Source organism: Lissotriton vulgaris, chromosome 8 (genome assembly GCF_964263255.1).
Source record: "Lissotriton vulgaris chromosome 8, aLisVul1.2, whole genome shotgun sequence".
In the NCBI taxonomy this organism is placed as follows: Eukaryota; Metazoa; Chordata; class Amphibia; order Caudata; family Salamandridae; genus Lissotriton; species Lissotriton vulgaris.
This window is the reverse complement of record NC_141696.1, coordinates 1,369,524,958-1,369,542,224: the sequence shown is the minus strand read 5'-3', so window position 1 is coordinate 1,369,542,224 and position 17,267 is coordinate 1,369,524,958. Positions and strand designations below refer to the sequence as shown.

The following is a 17,267-nucleotide window of genomic DNA, read 5'->3' as shown; positions in this document are numbered from 1 at the left end:
TATCATCAACCAGGAGCAAGGATGCTTATCAATGGACAGCTGTCCAACAGAATCTTGATTACTAGGGGTACATGACAGGGGTGCCCATTGTCCCAGTTGTTGTTCGCCCTGGCAACGGAGCCGTTGGTGGCACGACTGCGACAGCATCACAACGCCATGGCCCTGCAATGCAACATGAGACATATATTAATTTCAATGTATGCTGATGACATTTCCCTATACGTGCGGGAGCCACAACATAACTTGAACACCCTATTGAGAGAATTCATTGTCTTCGGCAGACTGTCCGGGGTCAAGATAAACTGGGGTAAGTCTTGTTTCTTCCCACTGACGGACGCGGTGACACGTTTTCCTCTAGACTATCCTTTGGAATGGTGTGAGGAGGAGCTAAGATACTTGGGGATCGGAATCACCAGAAACAAGGAAGAAATTATGAGACTTAACTATGGGGTAGCGCTATCTCGCATCGCTGGATAGCGCTCCCGCTTTCTATGGCAGGTAGAGCGTCACTGATAAAGATGGTGATCTTGTCCCAGTTGCTGTATTTGTTTTTAAATATTCCATATTCTCTGGGGCGGCATTTTTTTGCATCCCTCAAATCTGAAATGATCCGATTGGTGTGGGGAGGCAAACGGGCCAGATTGAAATGGTCTGTCCTCACCAGGCCTTATGAGTCGGTGGGTTTGGCATCCCAGATTTTGAGCTCTATTACATTAGCGCCCAGGCACACTATTTATATTTTTGGATTAAGCTGTCCAGGTATATGCCGCAATTGGCGGCTGAACATTGGCTGGTACACCCCATACCTATAGAGGGGGCCCTATACATGGTCTTGAATGCCCGAGAGCGCACGCAGACCACTGTAAATGGCACGATCACGGCATGGCAGAGGATTGCGCAACTCTTTGACTCTCCCTTACTTTATTCGCCGCTGCTTCCATTGGCATATCATCCAGGCATACCCCTTTTACAAGAAGCCATCTTTCTCAAGTTACAGACACGCACGTCCATCACAACGTGGGGGAACCTATATGAGAATGGTCAATTTCATGATTCCAATAGTGTATTTCATGTACACATTGTACTCCACTTGACATCTTTTTATATATATGCCTCAAACAGGGAGTGAGGTCACTATATGCTGACTTCCCCGCTGAACCTCCACTGCTCCCGCCATTGCAGGTATTGTTGCAGCACCCTTCGCTTAGGCGACTAGTTTCACTGATTTATCGTGTAACACATGCTCGACACAATGTAGAGGATTCACCGTCAAGCTCTAAATGGGGAGAGGAGTTGGGAGCTGAAGTAACAAAGGAGCAATGGGAATATTGTGTTCGCAAACTGAGCGTATATCAGACAGCAGCCGGCTTAGAATCATACACTATAAATACCTGCACAGACTGTACCACACTCCGGCCAGTATGCATAGACACCACCTGCGCGATACAGATAGATGCGATAGGTGCCACGCGCCGCGAGCTGATTTTCTACATTTGTCCTGGGACTGCCCAGCCATACGTGAATAATGGGGACACGTCTTTACAGTACTCAATCAGATGACCAATACGCACATGGAAGCCACGCCGCTGCTTGCTCTGCTAAGCTATGTCAAAAAGGTTCCACTGGCGCACCGCCGCTATACAGCACTTGCATTATTGATGGCCAAAAGACGGATAGCCTGTCGATGGGGCAGGGGAAGGGCACCCACATTTAAGGATTGGCTTAATGATATGGTTTATTGCCAAGAACAGTCTGCTCTTTATGTTGAGCTTTTACCCAGTACTTCTTGGCCCAGAGACATATGGTCACCACTTACATCTTACTTGTTGTGGAACTCCACGGAGAAGGCCCATTCACATGCCACTGTGTAGATAATTGTGTATTGCTACTATTCAGCTCACACCATAGGTTGTCTGACCCTGGGGACACTGCTTAAATGATGTGATCGTCAGTAACTGTGGGAACCCTAGCGAGGGGTTATGACTATAAGGGGCTCCTCGACATTCCCTTCCATTTTTCATTTGACCAGAATTACATGTGGTTATATAAGCTGAGTGGCATTTCTCAGTGTGAGGGGCTGTGCCGGATGATGGACGGTAACTACGCGCTCCAGTATTATGACTTATAGCGCATTTCAATGTTTTTCAGAGAGTTTTGTTTGTGCCCTATTATCAATGCACGTAACTGTCATATTGAAATTCATTTAAACGCGGCCGGCCCGAAGTGGTTGTAGGCGGCTTGCTGTGTTAATACTCACTGATTATTGTTCTTATTGACTGTTGCCTAATAATCACTTAAGCGCTGCCGCCCATACCATGGTTGTAGGCATAGAGCTGTGTTCACGCTCTCAACTACCAATAAAGGTTTTTTTGAAAATCAAAAAAAAGAGATATTCTGTTATCTGTATTTCATCTGCTGTTGGCCTAACCGCATATAATTCCATGTAGAAGTGTGCAAATGCTGCCGCTATGGTGTGTGCAGTTATATGTCGTTCTTCTGACTCCTGGATCTGTGCCAGCCAGCTCGCCTCGCCTCCCTTTCTCTCCTGCCCAGCCAGGCCTTCAGCCTCCCAGCTCTATCTCCTGAATCATAGAGTCTGTGATGTGTGGCCTGGATTTGGGTCTGTACCTCCCTTTCTGTTAGAACCCGCAGCTCCCTGCGAGTGACTGCTATTTGTCTTAGGAGGGTGGCCCCTGGTATCAGGGGTAATGCTTCTGTCAAGTTCCAGGAGCTTGTTCTCTAGGGTTTCTATTTGGCGAGTTTCATCCCTACGTATCTGTGCTATTACATCTTGCACCCTACCTTTGATCACTGTCATATAGGCCTCTCAGAGAGTGATAGTTGAGGCCACGAGCCTTCGTTCTCTTGAAAATATAGCTCAGTCTACTGTCTTATCACTTCCGCTACTGTTTTGTTCCAGAGCTCCAAGGAGTTCAGTCTCCAGTCCGATCGTTGCCTGCTACCTCTGCCTCCTACTTTCAGCCACAATGATGAGTGGTCTGAAATGCCCTTGCAAGGTATTCCACCCTGTGCACTGTTCGTCTCTCCCCCGCCGGGTCAAAGAAATAGACTCTATGTGCCCCAGAGAAATTGGAATACGTGCGGTCTAATGGATATTGTTTCCGCCAAAGGTCAGTCAGTCCCATCGAATTCAAAAAGTCCGCTAATGGGGTGAGAACTCGAGTTCCGGTGGCTTAGATTGTGCAGTCTAGGGTTGGGTCAGTTACACCATTAAAGACATCCCCAATGATGTGCGTGGAGGGTCCTGATTCCAGTAGTTTCCTAGTGATTGCCCCAGTGTTTGGGGATGCAGTCGTAGCAGGGCATAAACACTGATTAGTATCAGCACTCATCTTCCCCAGGTCCCCTGGATGGCGGCGAAGGTCATGTTGGGATCTGTCCATCTCTTGGTGGTGTGGAAGGGGGAGGAGGGGATTTCTTAAATCATATGGTGACTCCTCACGCCCCTGGAGAGAATACCACATGAGCGAGTGTTGTATATGACCCCCTCCCAATAAAGGCACAATGTGTACCTAACAGGTGGATTTCCTGCAAAAAGACAATGTCCGGTTTAAGTCTCTTGATGTACTTTGTGTTTAGTACCCTCTTAATCTTGCTGCCTAACCCATTGACATTCCATGTCAGTGCTGTTAATGTCTTACCACTCATTGTGTACGTTTCTCATATGTATCCTGATGTGCGCGGGCAGGCCTGCCTGCTTGTCGCTTTCCCCCTGTCCCTGTCTGGAAACTCTGGCACACCTGCTTCTTGCTGTATGGGGAACATGTTTTACAAACTGAACTACAAAGCTTTGACCCCTTAACCTCTCCCCCACCCCACTCTATACCCACTTCCTACGCCTGTCCCCTGAACTGTCAACATGAGAACCTGGCGCAAGTACAGCTGGAGAGGTCTGTAGGCCCACCCCCTCCATAAACCCCCCTAACCCCTAATCAATTTAATAAAGGATATAAACTTCAAATGAAATGTTCAGCTCAGAAACGCTGAGCACAGTAATGTCTTGGGGGGTTCTGTAGCAATTCTTCAGTTCATCTGCCATCGATGCAGCCCTTATTTAAGCCTTCTTCACCACTCTTGTCATGTTGCTGGTGTGTGTTCTCTAGGTTTCATGTCACTGTGTCTTCCTCTTCCCCACGGTTGATGTTCTTAAGGGGTGGATGGTCACTATAAATGTCCGCAAGGTACTCCTTATCTTAGAGTTCCGTGTGGGTGCTTTCCCGCTTGCTAGCGTGCTTCTTGCCGGCCCGGGCCTGAGTAGAGTCTTCGTCCGATTCTGAGCGTATCTGTGTCTATGGAGCGTGTGGTGTTCCCTTCAGTGGGGACTCCATCTGCCTTCTGCGCCCTCTTGTGAGCAGACGCCTCTTTTAACCTTCTGCGGATTGGACTCTTACTTCCCTGCATTGCGATCCTCTGGTCCTTGTTTCCCGTTGTAGTGGGGGGCACTTCTCTATCCAGGCCCATGCCTCTTCTGGGGTTTGAAAGAATTGTGAGGTGCCTTGGAAAATGACTTTGAGCTTGGCAGGGAAGAGGAGCATATATTGGACCTGCATTGCTCCCAGCTTGGCCTTTGCTGAGTTGAATGTTCACCTTATCTTCTGCACTTCCCTTGAGTAATCGGGGAAAATAATTATCTTGGCGTTTGCAAGCTTAAGTTCCCCTGTGCGTCGTGACTCTCTGAGAATTTTGACTCTATCTTGAAAATTCAAGAACCTTGCTATTAATGGTCGCTGAAGGGCACCAGGTGGCGTTCTCGCATTGGGCAACCTATTGACCCGTACGATAATAAAACAGGGTGAAAATGTGGCCGTTGGAAGGGAGTCCCCCAGCCATGACATCAAGAACATCACCGGATTCGAGCCTTCCGCACCCTCCGGAACCCCTATGAAGCAGGTTGTTTCTGCGTTCTCTGTTTTCCGCATCATCCACCTTCCATGCTACCTCTCTCATAGTTGCCTTCAGGTCATTGACGTCTGAATGCATCTTGTGGGACGTGTCTTCTACCTCCGAGATGCGAGTTTCAGTTTGAGTCACCCTTTCAGCGATGTTACACATATCTTGGCGCAGAAGGGACACTTCTGACCTTATTTCTGATATTTTGCCCTCAATGGCGTTTCTTGAGTCGTGGATTGCTTAGAGGATGGCTGTATTATCCGATGGTGCCAGAGGTTCTCCCTCTGTTTCCGGCAGCAGGGGGAGCACTTTTGTTTACTTGTCCATTTTTCCCTGTTTCTGGGTTTTGGGTTCTTTATTCCTTGCCATTGTGCTGTTGAAAGAGTTGAGTCATCTGGGAGGAGATTTGTCACTTCTATGTTCTTTGTAGTAGGCCTGGACGATGGGAGCCGCTCGGCCAGCTCCGGAAACATTTGCACGGCTAGTCTCTAATGACTGGGGAGGGGGTTCACGTTTTTGGTGGTGTTGGGCACCGTCAGGCTCAATCCGTAGCTGGGCCATATCAGCTCCCCTCTTATTGTCCATGCCCACTCGTCACTGCCACTATCCCTGTCTCCTCCGTCCCCACCCTCCCATGTATCAGTGTATATCTTACCTCCAGCTGTGTGTAGCAAGTCGTCTGACAAGGAGTATGGCCCTCCTCGATCACTGGGGGCTTCTCTGCGATTCGAGGGTGTTATTGCATATCATCAGTACCAGGGTTCTGTATCGCCTGAGAGGCCAGGTCCCTTTGCAGTTGCGGGTGCCTCTATTTTCCTGGACTAAACACGGTGTCTCCTTTGTATCAGCTGCCAGCCAAAGGGAGGGGGTCCACCTGTCTCCCACCCTCCTTTGTCTGCGGATCTATTGTATCCCTCCACCGTAGTTTCTCCGGGTTTCCCTTGTGCTGCTCTGGTTAATGTCTGAGGGCTCTATATTTAGTTTCTTATCTCCTTCAGTCTAGTGGGGGTTGTCCAGGGAGACACCCTGGCCACGTGGGGTCGCCTCCCAGGGCCCCCTGTGTACCCGTACTACCTCTCGCCACTCCATCCAAACTACGAGTACGTGTCCCCCAAGTGCTGCTCCCGAGTGTGCTTCAATCTCCGATACTTCCTCTACCTCAGTAGGTGCAGGGACCCCCTGCACTCGGTGGACTTGTTATGTTTCGGGGCGGGGGGCCGGTGTCTGGATCCATCCCTCGCGGCCCCTGAAGGATCGACACAACTCATGCGCCGCACTCAGGACCGTCGGTCCAAAGCTGGGGACCCTCCGACTACCGCCTCTCCTCCAGTAGACTCAAAGACATGGCCCAATCCACTCAGGTTTGTCTACATACAGCCCCTCTCACCTGCGCACAGACCTGTGCTTGGGGCTTCAGACCGTGCCGGAGCCGACTCAGTCGCCTCGTCGCTCCAACTCTGCCAGCAGCGGGGGCCACACCTCACGCCCGGTCCAGCCCACACCCGGGTCAGATACACACTCCGAGGTTCTATTTCTACCACAGCAGGGATGTGGCCTCGCTCACCCCACTCTCCAGTGTACAGTCCCTCTCACCTGCACACGGGTGGGGCTCAGACTATCGTGCCCCTCTAGATGTGAGTCGAGTCCCCGGCTTTCTGCTCCGGTCGCCACTCGGCGCAGCTCAAGCCCTCAATAGTTCATGTAGTGGGGCTGGGAGCTCGGCACTCAAGGTCCTCTTCCGACATGAGGCGGTGTCTCTTGATTAGTGCTTCTTCACCGCTGTGCGCCTCTTTGCTCAGCAGAAAAAGCGTTTATGATGCTAGCGTGCCGCAGGAATTCAACGGCACCGCAAGTGAGCTGTAGATGGTGGCTTTAGGGTGACCAACCGTCTGTAAATTTCACGGACAGTCCGTAATTTCGGCCGTCTGTCCGTTGTCCGTGAAGGATTGTTTAACGGACGCCATTTGTCCGTAATTTTAACTGGTCGCACAACTGCCCCCACCTCCCTTCTTGACTGCGATGCTGCTGAGGTCGTGTGTAACAGACTCCGAGGCAGTACAAAAGCTCAGATACCCATCAGCATTGGCGAGGCACAGCGGGATGGCAACCCTCACACCTTCAGCCCTTGATGAGCTGTTAAGAGGTGCTTGAAGGTGACAGAGGGAGGGGCGGCAGCTTCGGAGCAGGGGCATCTATTCAGATGCAAACAGTACTGAATGCGTCCTGTATTTTCAATTGGTGTGAGACATTCCCTTTCTGCCCAGGGTTCCAAATATCCTAGAACCGACCTTGATTACACCGAGGCAGCACTTGGTTCACTTCACAGAGCTTAATTACTGTCACTAAATTGTAAACAAACCTCGATTCTTCAAACATGCAGTCTATATTGTAATAAAATAGAGAAATGGCACAATCACACTCACACTGATTAACAAAGTATGGAGGACAATCAGTTAAATCAGTTTTCTTGGAGTATCTCCTTTCAGTACTGTACATCAGTGTGGGGACAGGGGGGCAAAACTAACATTTTGGAAACAGAGCCTGTCTTCTCGTTGTCGTGTCCAGGAGGGGGTAAGGAGCCCTCCCCCACCCTGGAAGAGACCACGATGATACTATAATACTGCATACCCACCCCTGTGTCCACCCTGGTGGATCTGTTCCCCCTCCAGTGATGGCTCTTATCCCCCCATGTGGTGGCTCCTGCCTCCCCCCGCCTGTGATGGCTCCTGTCATCTCCTGTAGTGGATCCTGTCTCTGCCCTGGGTGGCTTCTGTCCCAGTCCTGGAATGTCTCCTGCAGCGAGGATGAAGTTCTTGATGGGCCTCTTCTCAAAAAGGCTCAGCTCAAAATTAATATGAAAAGGTGGGCGAGTGAGTAAGTGAAGGGATGGCTGGATGAATTAGTGAATGGGTGAATGGATGAATGAAAGATTGAATAGATGGATAATGGGAGGGGATGGATGGTTTGATGAATGAGTGGAAGGATGGAAGAGAGAAAATGGAAATAGCTGGATGTATGGGTGGAAGGGTAGCTGGATGGGTAAAAGGGTGGATGGGTGAGTGAAAGGATGGATGAGTGAAAAGGTGGATGATGAGTGAGTGGGTGGATGGATGAGTGAAATGATGGATGGATTGATGAATTGATAAGTGCAAGGGCGAATGGATGCACGGATGAGTGAAAGGGTGGATGTAAGGATGGATGAGTGAGTGAAAGGGAAGGTAGATGGACAAAATGATGAATAGACCAGTGAAGGAGTGAAAGGATAAATGGATGAGAGAAAGGATGAATGAGTGATTGGGTCAATGGATGGATTCATGAGCGGGTGAGTAGATGGATGGATGGGTGGGTGGATGGATGGATGGATGGATGGATGGAAGGAAGGATTGCTAAGTGAAAGAATCGATGGAGAGAGAAAGGGAGGATGATGGATGACTGAAAGGGTGGATGGGTGGAAGGAGGATTAGTGACTGGGTGGATGGAGGAGTAGGTGAAAGGATGGCTGGAAAGGTGAAAGGGTAAATCGCTGGATGGATGAGTGAATGGATGGATGGGTAGAAGAGTGAATGGCTGAGTGTACAGATGGATAGGGTGAAAGGGCGGAGGGATGGATAATGGATGGATGAGTGAAAAGATGGATGAAGGGATGGATGAGTGAAATGAAAGATGGAAGGATACATGATGGATAGGTTTGCAAATGGCTGAATATGTCTAGATATGGCTGGGCTTACTTATATACAATTGCGCGACCTCTGATGTGTCTGTAAAACTTATCCAATTGTCCTGAAGTTTTGTCCTGAATTTTGAACTCCTGTCCTGAATTTGTGTCCTGAATTTTGACCCTTTGTCCTGAATTTTTACACTCACCGTCCTGAATTTGCACCAATGCCAGTTGGTCACCCTAGGTGGCTTGAAGAGCAGGATTCTAGTCAGGATTCATTTTGGGCTGCCGAAGCTCCGGCAGATGCTGCTAGTCAGCCATTTTCCTGGCCACAGGGAATACATGCTTAAACATTAGGTACATGACCCAAAGGGAAGGTAGATTTAGTAGTTAAATTAAAGCAGTCCTTTCTGACTGCTCTTAAGTTGCGGATCTGGCAGTAGAGTAGGATTTTTCAATTCCATGACCAGAGGGTACTTGCGTACTCTTTTTGTTTAAAGACAGATACTTCATGTTGCGGAGTGCAGGGAATGGGTAGGGGTTACGTTTTATGGTTTAACAGGATTCTGGTTTACAGGTACAATACAGCACTACTTAAATGGGGCTACACAACTATATGAATGCAATCAGTATTAATAATCAAGGAGACAGATGCTGACTAATGCTAGAAAGCATGACAAGGTAGGAGAAGTTTGTTGCCTTTCCTGGAATGTTAATGGGTTGCTGAACAATATTAAATTCACTGTAATACTACAATCTTCAAAACACCTATCTTGTGATATATTAATCATACAAGAAATATATATATTTTTATCTTTAAATAGACACCAAAAATGACTGTTGAAGGGATCAGGAGTTAAGATTTTTGCAAGGTTTTCATAAATCACTGCAGTTCATGCAAACAGTTTTGTAAATCACTGATTTTCTCTTCTAGCGGTAGGCAATGAGCCTCAAATGCAAGGGTCCTGGCCAAAGTCAAAGTTTCAGGACGATCGCAATGGAGTGCGGGTCAGATGCCGGAGTCCAGTTGGTCCCAGACAGACTTTTATATAGGCTTGCTGGTGTGGACCTCTGCTGCTTGAGTCCAGCATTTGGTTCGACATTGACGGAAAGGCGAAGTCCAGCAGTCCGGTGGGAGCCGTGGTTCTCAACGGCTTCCGAGGCTACCTAGGAAATGGCAAGTAGCTGTAGGGTATAGGCCTCTTCTTGCCAAAAAACACTATCTCGCAAGTTCTAAGGGGAGAAAGAGTGCACAATACCATCAGTCAAGGATCCAGGACTTTGAGGAGTACATCTTGGCGACCAGGAATCGATCTCACAGGCTACACCAGTAGAGTCCAAGCCCAATGGCAACTGGTCAGCTGGGCACTGTGAAGGTGCTGTGCTTCTTTCGCTTTTGTGTCCCTGAAACTTTACAGAAGGCTGGCCAACTAGCCCTTGGAGTCCAATCACTGGTCCTCTGCACAAGTCGGAGCAGGTCCAGCTGTTGGGGTCTCTTTCCACGGGTTCAACAGCAGGAGTAGCACTTTCTTTGTTAAGCCCTGTCTTCATTCATCATGTAAAGTCTTTCTTGGGGCAGCATTTCTTTTTGAGGTCCTCAGGATCAGCATATGCAGTCCTTCTTCTGTTCTTTCTGAGTCCAGCAGTGTTCTGAAGCTCTTAAGCCAGGGGTCCAATTTTATGCCAAATTCTAGTTTTTGGGTGGGTAGGACTCCCTAACCAATGGGGTTAAAATGTCCATGGAGCAACCCTCCCAGCTGTCATAGAATTTCTTGAGAGATTGGCACTAAACAATCTCACAGTGCATCTCTCTGACCAAATCCAAGATGTCAGACTTTTCCTTTCTTTAGTCAGAGCTATGATCACTTCCCTAAGGTGTGTCCAGTATAATAAGCAAACCTCCCTGGAAAACCGGTTTTGCATCTCTGGATGAGATGTCAGCCTGTCTACCTGCACAAAGGAGAGGTGTGACTTGCATTTTCCCTTTCATAGGCTGCTGGTCCTTTGAAGCTCGCCCATCTCCAGTCACAGCCCTCTGACCAACCTGCCCCTCAGTGGTCACACCTCCTCCCACCAACAAACGTTTCATTCCCCTTTCCTGAGAACCGTTCACACCTGCTGTAGGGAGGCAGCTGGCTGTCTGTGACAACTGCTGTAGTGAATTAGAAACGCTAGTAGAACTTTGGAGCAAGGAAGTTGTGACTTTGCAAAAGCACCTTTATATTAAAAGTTACCTAACATCTGACTCCAGCAATAAGTCATGCTTAATGTAATAATTAATTTGATAGGCTGAAGTAATATATGTGGTGGTCCCAAATGGAAGTTAGCACTTAGCGGTTGGGCTAGGGCAGCCTCATGTTAAAGGGCAAGCGGTTTCCGCTTGGTCATTTTTTCAGCCTCATGTTAGCCAATGGGCCTACCAGCCTTCCTACAGTGAAAACGACAATTGCAAGTTTTCACTGTCAGGGGTAGTCAAGTCAAGTACAGCTTTATTCTAAGCTTTATTTTACATACTCAGGGTATGTAAAGCATAAAAGAAACCTATCCTTCCTTGGCTACTAATACCTACCTTAGGGGTGACATAAATATTAAAAAGAAAGGCTTGGACTTGGCAAAAGGGTTTATTTCAGCATGTCTGGTTGGAAGCTTAAGAGCTGAGTGACAACCCTGCAGCGGCAGACCTAGAGCCATGTTTCCAATGTGTCACTACAGTGGTGGCACAGTGCGTGCTGCAGCCCACTAGTGATATTTAACGTACAAGCCCTGGGTACACATTGTACCATATACTAGGGACTTATAGGTAAATTAAATATGCCAATCACGTGTTAGCCAATTGCACATACATTTTGAGGGGTCAGAGCACATGAACTGGTATCCAGTCAGCAGAGCCCAGTGTACGTCAGAGTCAGAAAAGTAGCAGAATCACTCCAACTTTGATGAGTGATCATACATAAAGGGTACTTTCCTTCAACTCGGCGATGCGGCGAGCGCAAGGTAAGTGGTTTATTTAATATTACTTAACCCTCGTCTGTCAACTTCCCCCACCCTGCCCGACCCCCGCCTCACCGTTCTTACTTGTGCGAGCTGCTACTGCTTGTGTTTATAAGAAAGTGATAACTTCTCTTTCTGCCTGTCAGATTCAAAAATGTGTTTTGCCATGGGGGACACTTGGGCAGTAATGCAGGGCTGCTGGAACAGCATACGTTTTGCATCCCAGATCAGGCCACCCTCCCTCTGACTACCTCAGACAGTGCCATGGGGGTGTGGTGGGGCCACTATCAGCGCGGCCGCCGGCCCAGGCATTTCTCCCGCCATTAATTTAAAAACGCTTTTTGTAGTTCCACAGATGCTTGGCGAGTGGAACTTTCCTTGCCATATGTTGACTTTGATCAAATCTTTGTCTGGTTTTTTACAAGTGTTCTTTACTCTTTGGGGAAAAAATAGCAGTCAATGATAAGATTCTTTGAGGCCCCACCATTTGATTTACTAAATCATTTCCTAAATGGAAACAGAATATAACAAACAGCAGTGTTTATTGTAGGACAACTATAAATTATGAGCCAACTGTTGTTAATCCGCGTTGCTGTCATTGTTTTTCTTTATTCCATTAAAATTAGGCTGACATTGGATCAAGGGCAGGCCATGGCAGAGTTGGGTGGTTAGCCTGCTCCTATTATACAGAAGTACTTCATACCATATATTTGTGTGAATGCAAGCTTATGCTAGCATTTCAACTATTTTTTTAATGCACTTCATCGTTTCCAGGCAGCAGCCAGTGCAGGATTTCTTATTTATCCTTGGTCACAAGTCATTGAAATGTAAGGAGGGATGGAAGTTGCCGGTTTAGCAGTGTTGCAGGTGTCTGCTGACCACTGTGGTGTAGGGCAAAAGCAACAGAGTACCATCTTATAAAGGGCAATGTACAAGGCTAGCCACTGGTGTTAATGTGGGCTTGAGGGGAGCGTAGCTTAAGATGGCCAATGAGATACCAGTGGCATGAAATATTAAGTATTGAAGTGTAGGAGACAGCTGTAAAATGCACCATTTGAGCCCTTTTTCAGTTTTTGTAGTAAGACTCCTTGATACTTAAACTTTACAATGAACAATTTTTCCCTGAATTTTCACACAAGAAAAACCATTGAAGACCTTCCTTCAGTTTCGACTTGGTTGCTCGCCCACCACTTTTAGAATCCACCAGCCACCCCTGTTCACTGCGACTGGGTTACAGCACCTCAGTCATGCCGCTTACTACATTTTAAAACATAAGATCTTAATGTGAAGTAGCTGTATGGGCATACCTGGGAAATAATAAGAAAGGAAGTTGCTGGGCGCAGAAGCATACTTGGCCCTCCCTCCAGATCTGCCATGGTCCGCTCTCAGTCCAAACTAAGACTTTACTGTATGGTGTTCGCCTATACAATGTTTTGCATCCTGTGATATAATTTCTTCACAAGAAAATGGCAGCATATCTCTAAATTTAATCTTGTGTGTATGTTTGTTTAAAATCTAGGCTTCGGTGTAACTTTCATGCTTCCTGAAACACACCTACGTCACAATTGTCTCCCATTCCAGACTTTGCAATTATTTCCAGGCACACCAGCATCCTGGTTGAATCGAGTTCTCTGAAACTATCTTTAAATGGAAATATCCTGGTACTTAAAAGGATTGTTTTGCTGAGTTATGTTTTGTGAGCCTCGATTTCTAGCAAAGGAAAATCTGTGCAATTATGTTCATAAAAAAAGCATTTTGCTCTACTATACATGCTGCTCTAAACCCAAAGATCTCATCCCTCCCTCATTTAAGATCAATATGTGTAGGATGGTGTGATTTTTCACTTTTTAGAGACACGTGTATTAGAATGACAGCCTCACCTTAGACCATGACAGCAGACATAGCAAATAAAGGATTTTGACATCTGAGTTTAACCCACTAAAAAGTCTTTGTTGGTCATGCCAACAAGTACATTCAGCATTTAAAAATATTTAGAACTGGATCTGCCTTTCAACTAGAGAGATCAGACAGAAATGCATTGTTTTTCTTTGGCTAATGCAAATTCTTTTTCTTTAATTTTATAGGTGGGCTCTCTGTATCAAGGAATTTGAATAATGAATTGCCTCTGCATTAAAATGACATCATGCTCCGCGTATCCTGCATTTGCATCTTCAATGAGTATTCTTTACAAAATTCACATACTTCCTGGCCAGCATACAGCTGCTTGTAGATTGCTATCAATGTATGCCTCGAAGAAGAGCTTGAAAGATTACTATTGTCTACTCAATGTTGACGAAGGATGTTCTCTAGAAGATGTAAGAAATTCATATTGTATGCTTGCCAAAAAATATCATCCAGATAGCGGCTCTGCCACGGCTGATGCCAACATGTTTGTGCAGATAGAAGAAGCATATAGAGCTGTGATCACCGACATGACCAAGTCTGCAAAACCAGGCATTGAGCCAGATGAAGAAGATGATAAATTGAAGTACAAAGCTCCACAGCACCGGCAATACTTAAATTATGAGGGCATTGGTTTTGGTACGCCAAGCCAGCGAGAAAGGCAATATTTACAGTTTCGAGTAGATCGAGCTTCTGAACTAGTGATGGACTTCAGAAAACAGAAACTCGAGAGCCAGTATGCCGAGAATACCATGGTTGCCAAAGATATTAAAAGTAGCAAAAAGGTCAAAATAACTCAAGCCATTGAACGTTTGGTGGAGGATCTCATTCAGGAGTCAATGGCCAAGGGAGATTTTGATAACCTTAGCGGTAGAGGGAAGCCATTGGACAAATTTTCATATTGCCCACATGCCGATCCGATGACTCATAACCTGAATAGAATCCTGATGGACAATGGATACCAGCCTGAGTGGATCATGATGCAAAAAGAAATACGAGAAACAATTGAAAAATTAAGAAAAGAGATAGTGGACGCCAGAAAGAAGTACAGCGACCCATTGACATCACAAAAACTAAAATTCTGGAACCAAAGCTGTGAAGAGTTCAGAGAAGACATTAAAAAGCTTAACAAACGAATTAATGACTTTAATCTGATTGTTCCTCTTTTAAACTGGCAAATGGTTCATTTTAGTGCAGACAAAGAAATTGTCAAAGCAGAGAAGACCTACGAGGCTCTAATGGAAGCAAAACGGAAAGAGGATGAATCCACAAGCAAACACGAGGAAGGAACTGTAGATCCAATTTCATCCAGAGACAGATTCCTGGCATGGATCAAACTTCTCTTGAAATAATGGATTGTTAGACAAACATTAAATAATTTCAGTTATCCTATTTATCTATTACATGTGTTTTACCCTGCTGCAAGCTTAATTCGTTGACTTTTAGATTTCTTTACAATATTAAATACTGCAACAGTTGTTACTGAAAAATAACAATGTAATTCTTGGCACAAAACTATTGTTGTTTAAGCAAAATAAAAAAATAACTGTCTTACAATATGGACATAGCCACAACAGTATTTGTTCATCCATTAGTGGATTGCATGCTCCTTAAAAGATAATTCAATGTGTCACTTTTTTGTTTCTTCGTATAGTCTGTTCAATTGTGCAAGTTGAAGTTCACACTGCGAATAAACAATCTTAAGCGCACAAAACAATGCTTTTTCGTGTATCTTCCGCCAACCCCTCTACCCCTACCATCACCACTCTGGTCAATTTTATTGCTCATATTCTATGTTCGACTACCAAACAACTCATTTCATACTCTGTGATGCATCACACCTAAAACAAGGAATAAAAGTAACCAAATTGACTTAACATAACTGGCCCAAGATGTTCTTCAATTTATTGAGGCTTCTTTGAATCCCCTTTGCTGGGAAGCTGTGCCTGATTATCCTTCAAACCCACTGACTCTGATGTTAAGCTACACCGTTCTCATTTTTAGGTCTTACTAGTGTCTCATCAGTCAACCTGATGCACTCTCTAGATTGCAGCTGTCATGGTTTAATGGGTCACATTAGAGGTGAAGCTGCAAGATATTCTACATGTTTGTTGCCTCTTTTCATATACGGAATGTGTGTGCTTGTGTTCACCTGTCTCTGTGCACTCCTAAAACTTTGCAGTTCCGGATTACCAAATAGGCAAAGTAGGCACCGGCCTATGGGCCCCACTTTTTAGCGGCCTGCGACCACTGTTCAAAATAATATTGATTTGATCTTGAAAGAAAATTACAATCAAGCATTCTTAAATTGTTTCCAATTAATTTGTGTTTAATAACAATAATATTTGTTAATGTTTAGTTTTGTGTACTAAAATAGTTTTTTTTAAATTGTTGGTTGGTAAAATGAAAAACGTATTAGGAGATAATTTGCGAGTGGTCCAAAATTTCGACTGCCTAGGGGCCTCCACAGCGTTTAATCCGGTACTGGCACTTTGACTGTCTTTCAATTGTTTGCTGACAAGAGTACTTTCAATGCTCATTCACTAGTTCGTGGCACCAGAGTTGCTGCATCACTTTGAGCGAATTAAGCAAAATTACAAGATCAGGCCTTTCACTGGTGCTATTACCATGCTTACCTGTCAGGGACCAGCCCTCCATCTCTCATGACAGATGGACCTTGTCATCTTGGAACCCTACTTGGTTTACGAAACAGAGGGTGTTTACTGATGTTTTGGCATCCCCCAGATAACTGCCATCTCCATTCACTAATATATTGCCAATCCCCCTTTGTAACTTTGCCACTTACTGCTGCAGAAGCCCTGCTGGTTGTGTTCAACTCCACAGCTATAGTTATTATGTCTGACCCAATACCTACCTGGTCCTGATTACCTCCGATTGGTTTCCAAATAGAAAATCAATACACAAGTTATTTACTCTTTTACTGTTAAACACTAAATAACATGACAGTGTGTAGTGATTTCTATTTCTATAACACCCTACTATTTCATTAATGACAATGGTTAATACTCTGTACTATTGTTGTATAAGAAATCTTAAGATAGATTGAAGAAGGAGCAGTGGAGTTGTAGCCTGAGCAGGAAATTGGGAAGGGGTGCTATTCCTGGTTCCCAAAAAGGACGGCAGCCTGTGTCTGATCCAAGACCTCAGGCTTTTTAAATTTTACCTTCAATGGGAAACATTAAATATGCTGTCCCTGACTCAGGTACATAGCAATGGAAGATTGAATGGTGTCCCTCGACAGGATGCATAATTTTTACATACCGAACGTGCAGTCACACAGCAGGAACATATGATTCATGGTAGGTTCCACAAACTACCAGTCTGTAGTCCTCAAGTTTGGTCTGACATTGGGTATATACCACGGTGATGGCAGTAGTGGAGGCACATCTGTGGATGTCTGGGATCTCAATATTCCTGTGCCTCAACAAATGGTTGCTAAAAGTGAATCTGCAAAACGTTTCAGCGCTCTGTCCATCATCTTGTTGAGTTTGCTATGTTTGCCCTAAGTGGCCAAGGGTCTATCCAGAAGTGGGTCCAATGCTCGCTGTGCCACTAGATTCAAGCTAGCCTGGCTGATGAAGGGTAAGACCCCGAACCCGGTCCCAGGATGCTTTTTTTCCGGTCCAGGAAGGATCTGGTCTGGCAATTCAGGCTGAGCTGTTCCCATGAGGAGCAGTGTCGAGATTGATTTGCACAATGCTGGTTCAAACTGGGGTGGCATAGTGAGCAAAATAATAATGGATTAAACCCAGATATCTTGACTGGGGGTGAGTGGTTGAAAGGT

The 17,267-nt window shown here is 45.8% G+C and overlaps 1 protein-coding gene across 2 annotated transcripts in view; it reads left to right on the top strand.

Moving 5' to 3' along the window:
• Positions 1-15,176, top strand: part of DNAJC28 (DnaJ heat shock protein family (Hsp40) member C28) — a 42,211-nt gene extending 27,035 nt beyond the window's left edge. For both annotated transcript variants that reach the window (XM_086935331.1, XM_086935330.1), the window contains exon 2: positions 13,645-15,176. In XM_086935331.1, the coding sequence (XP_086791457.1) occupies positions 13,675-14,814 (1,140 nt within the window). In that variant the 5' untranslated portion in view covers positions 13,645-13,674 and the 3' untranslated portion in view covers positions 14,815-15,176. The remainder of the gene's footprint in view (positions 1-13,644) is intronic.
• The last annotated feature ends 2,091 nt before the right edge of the window (positions 15,177-17,267 follow it).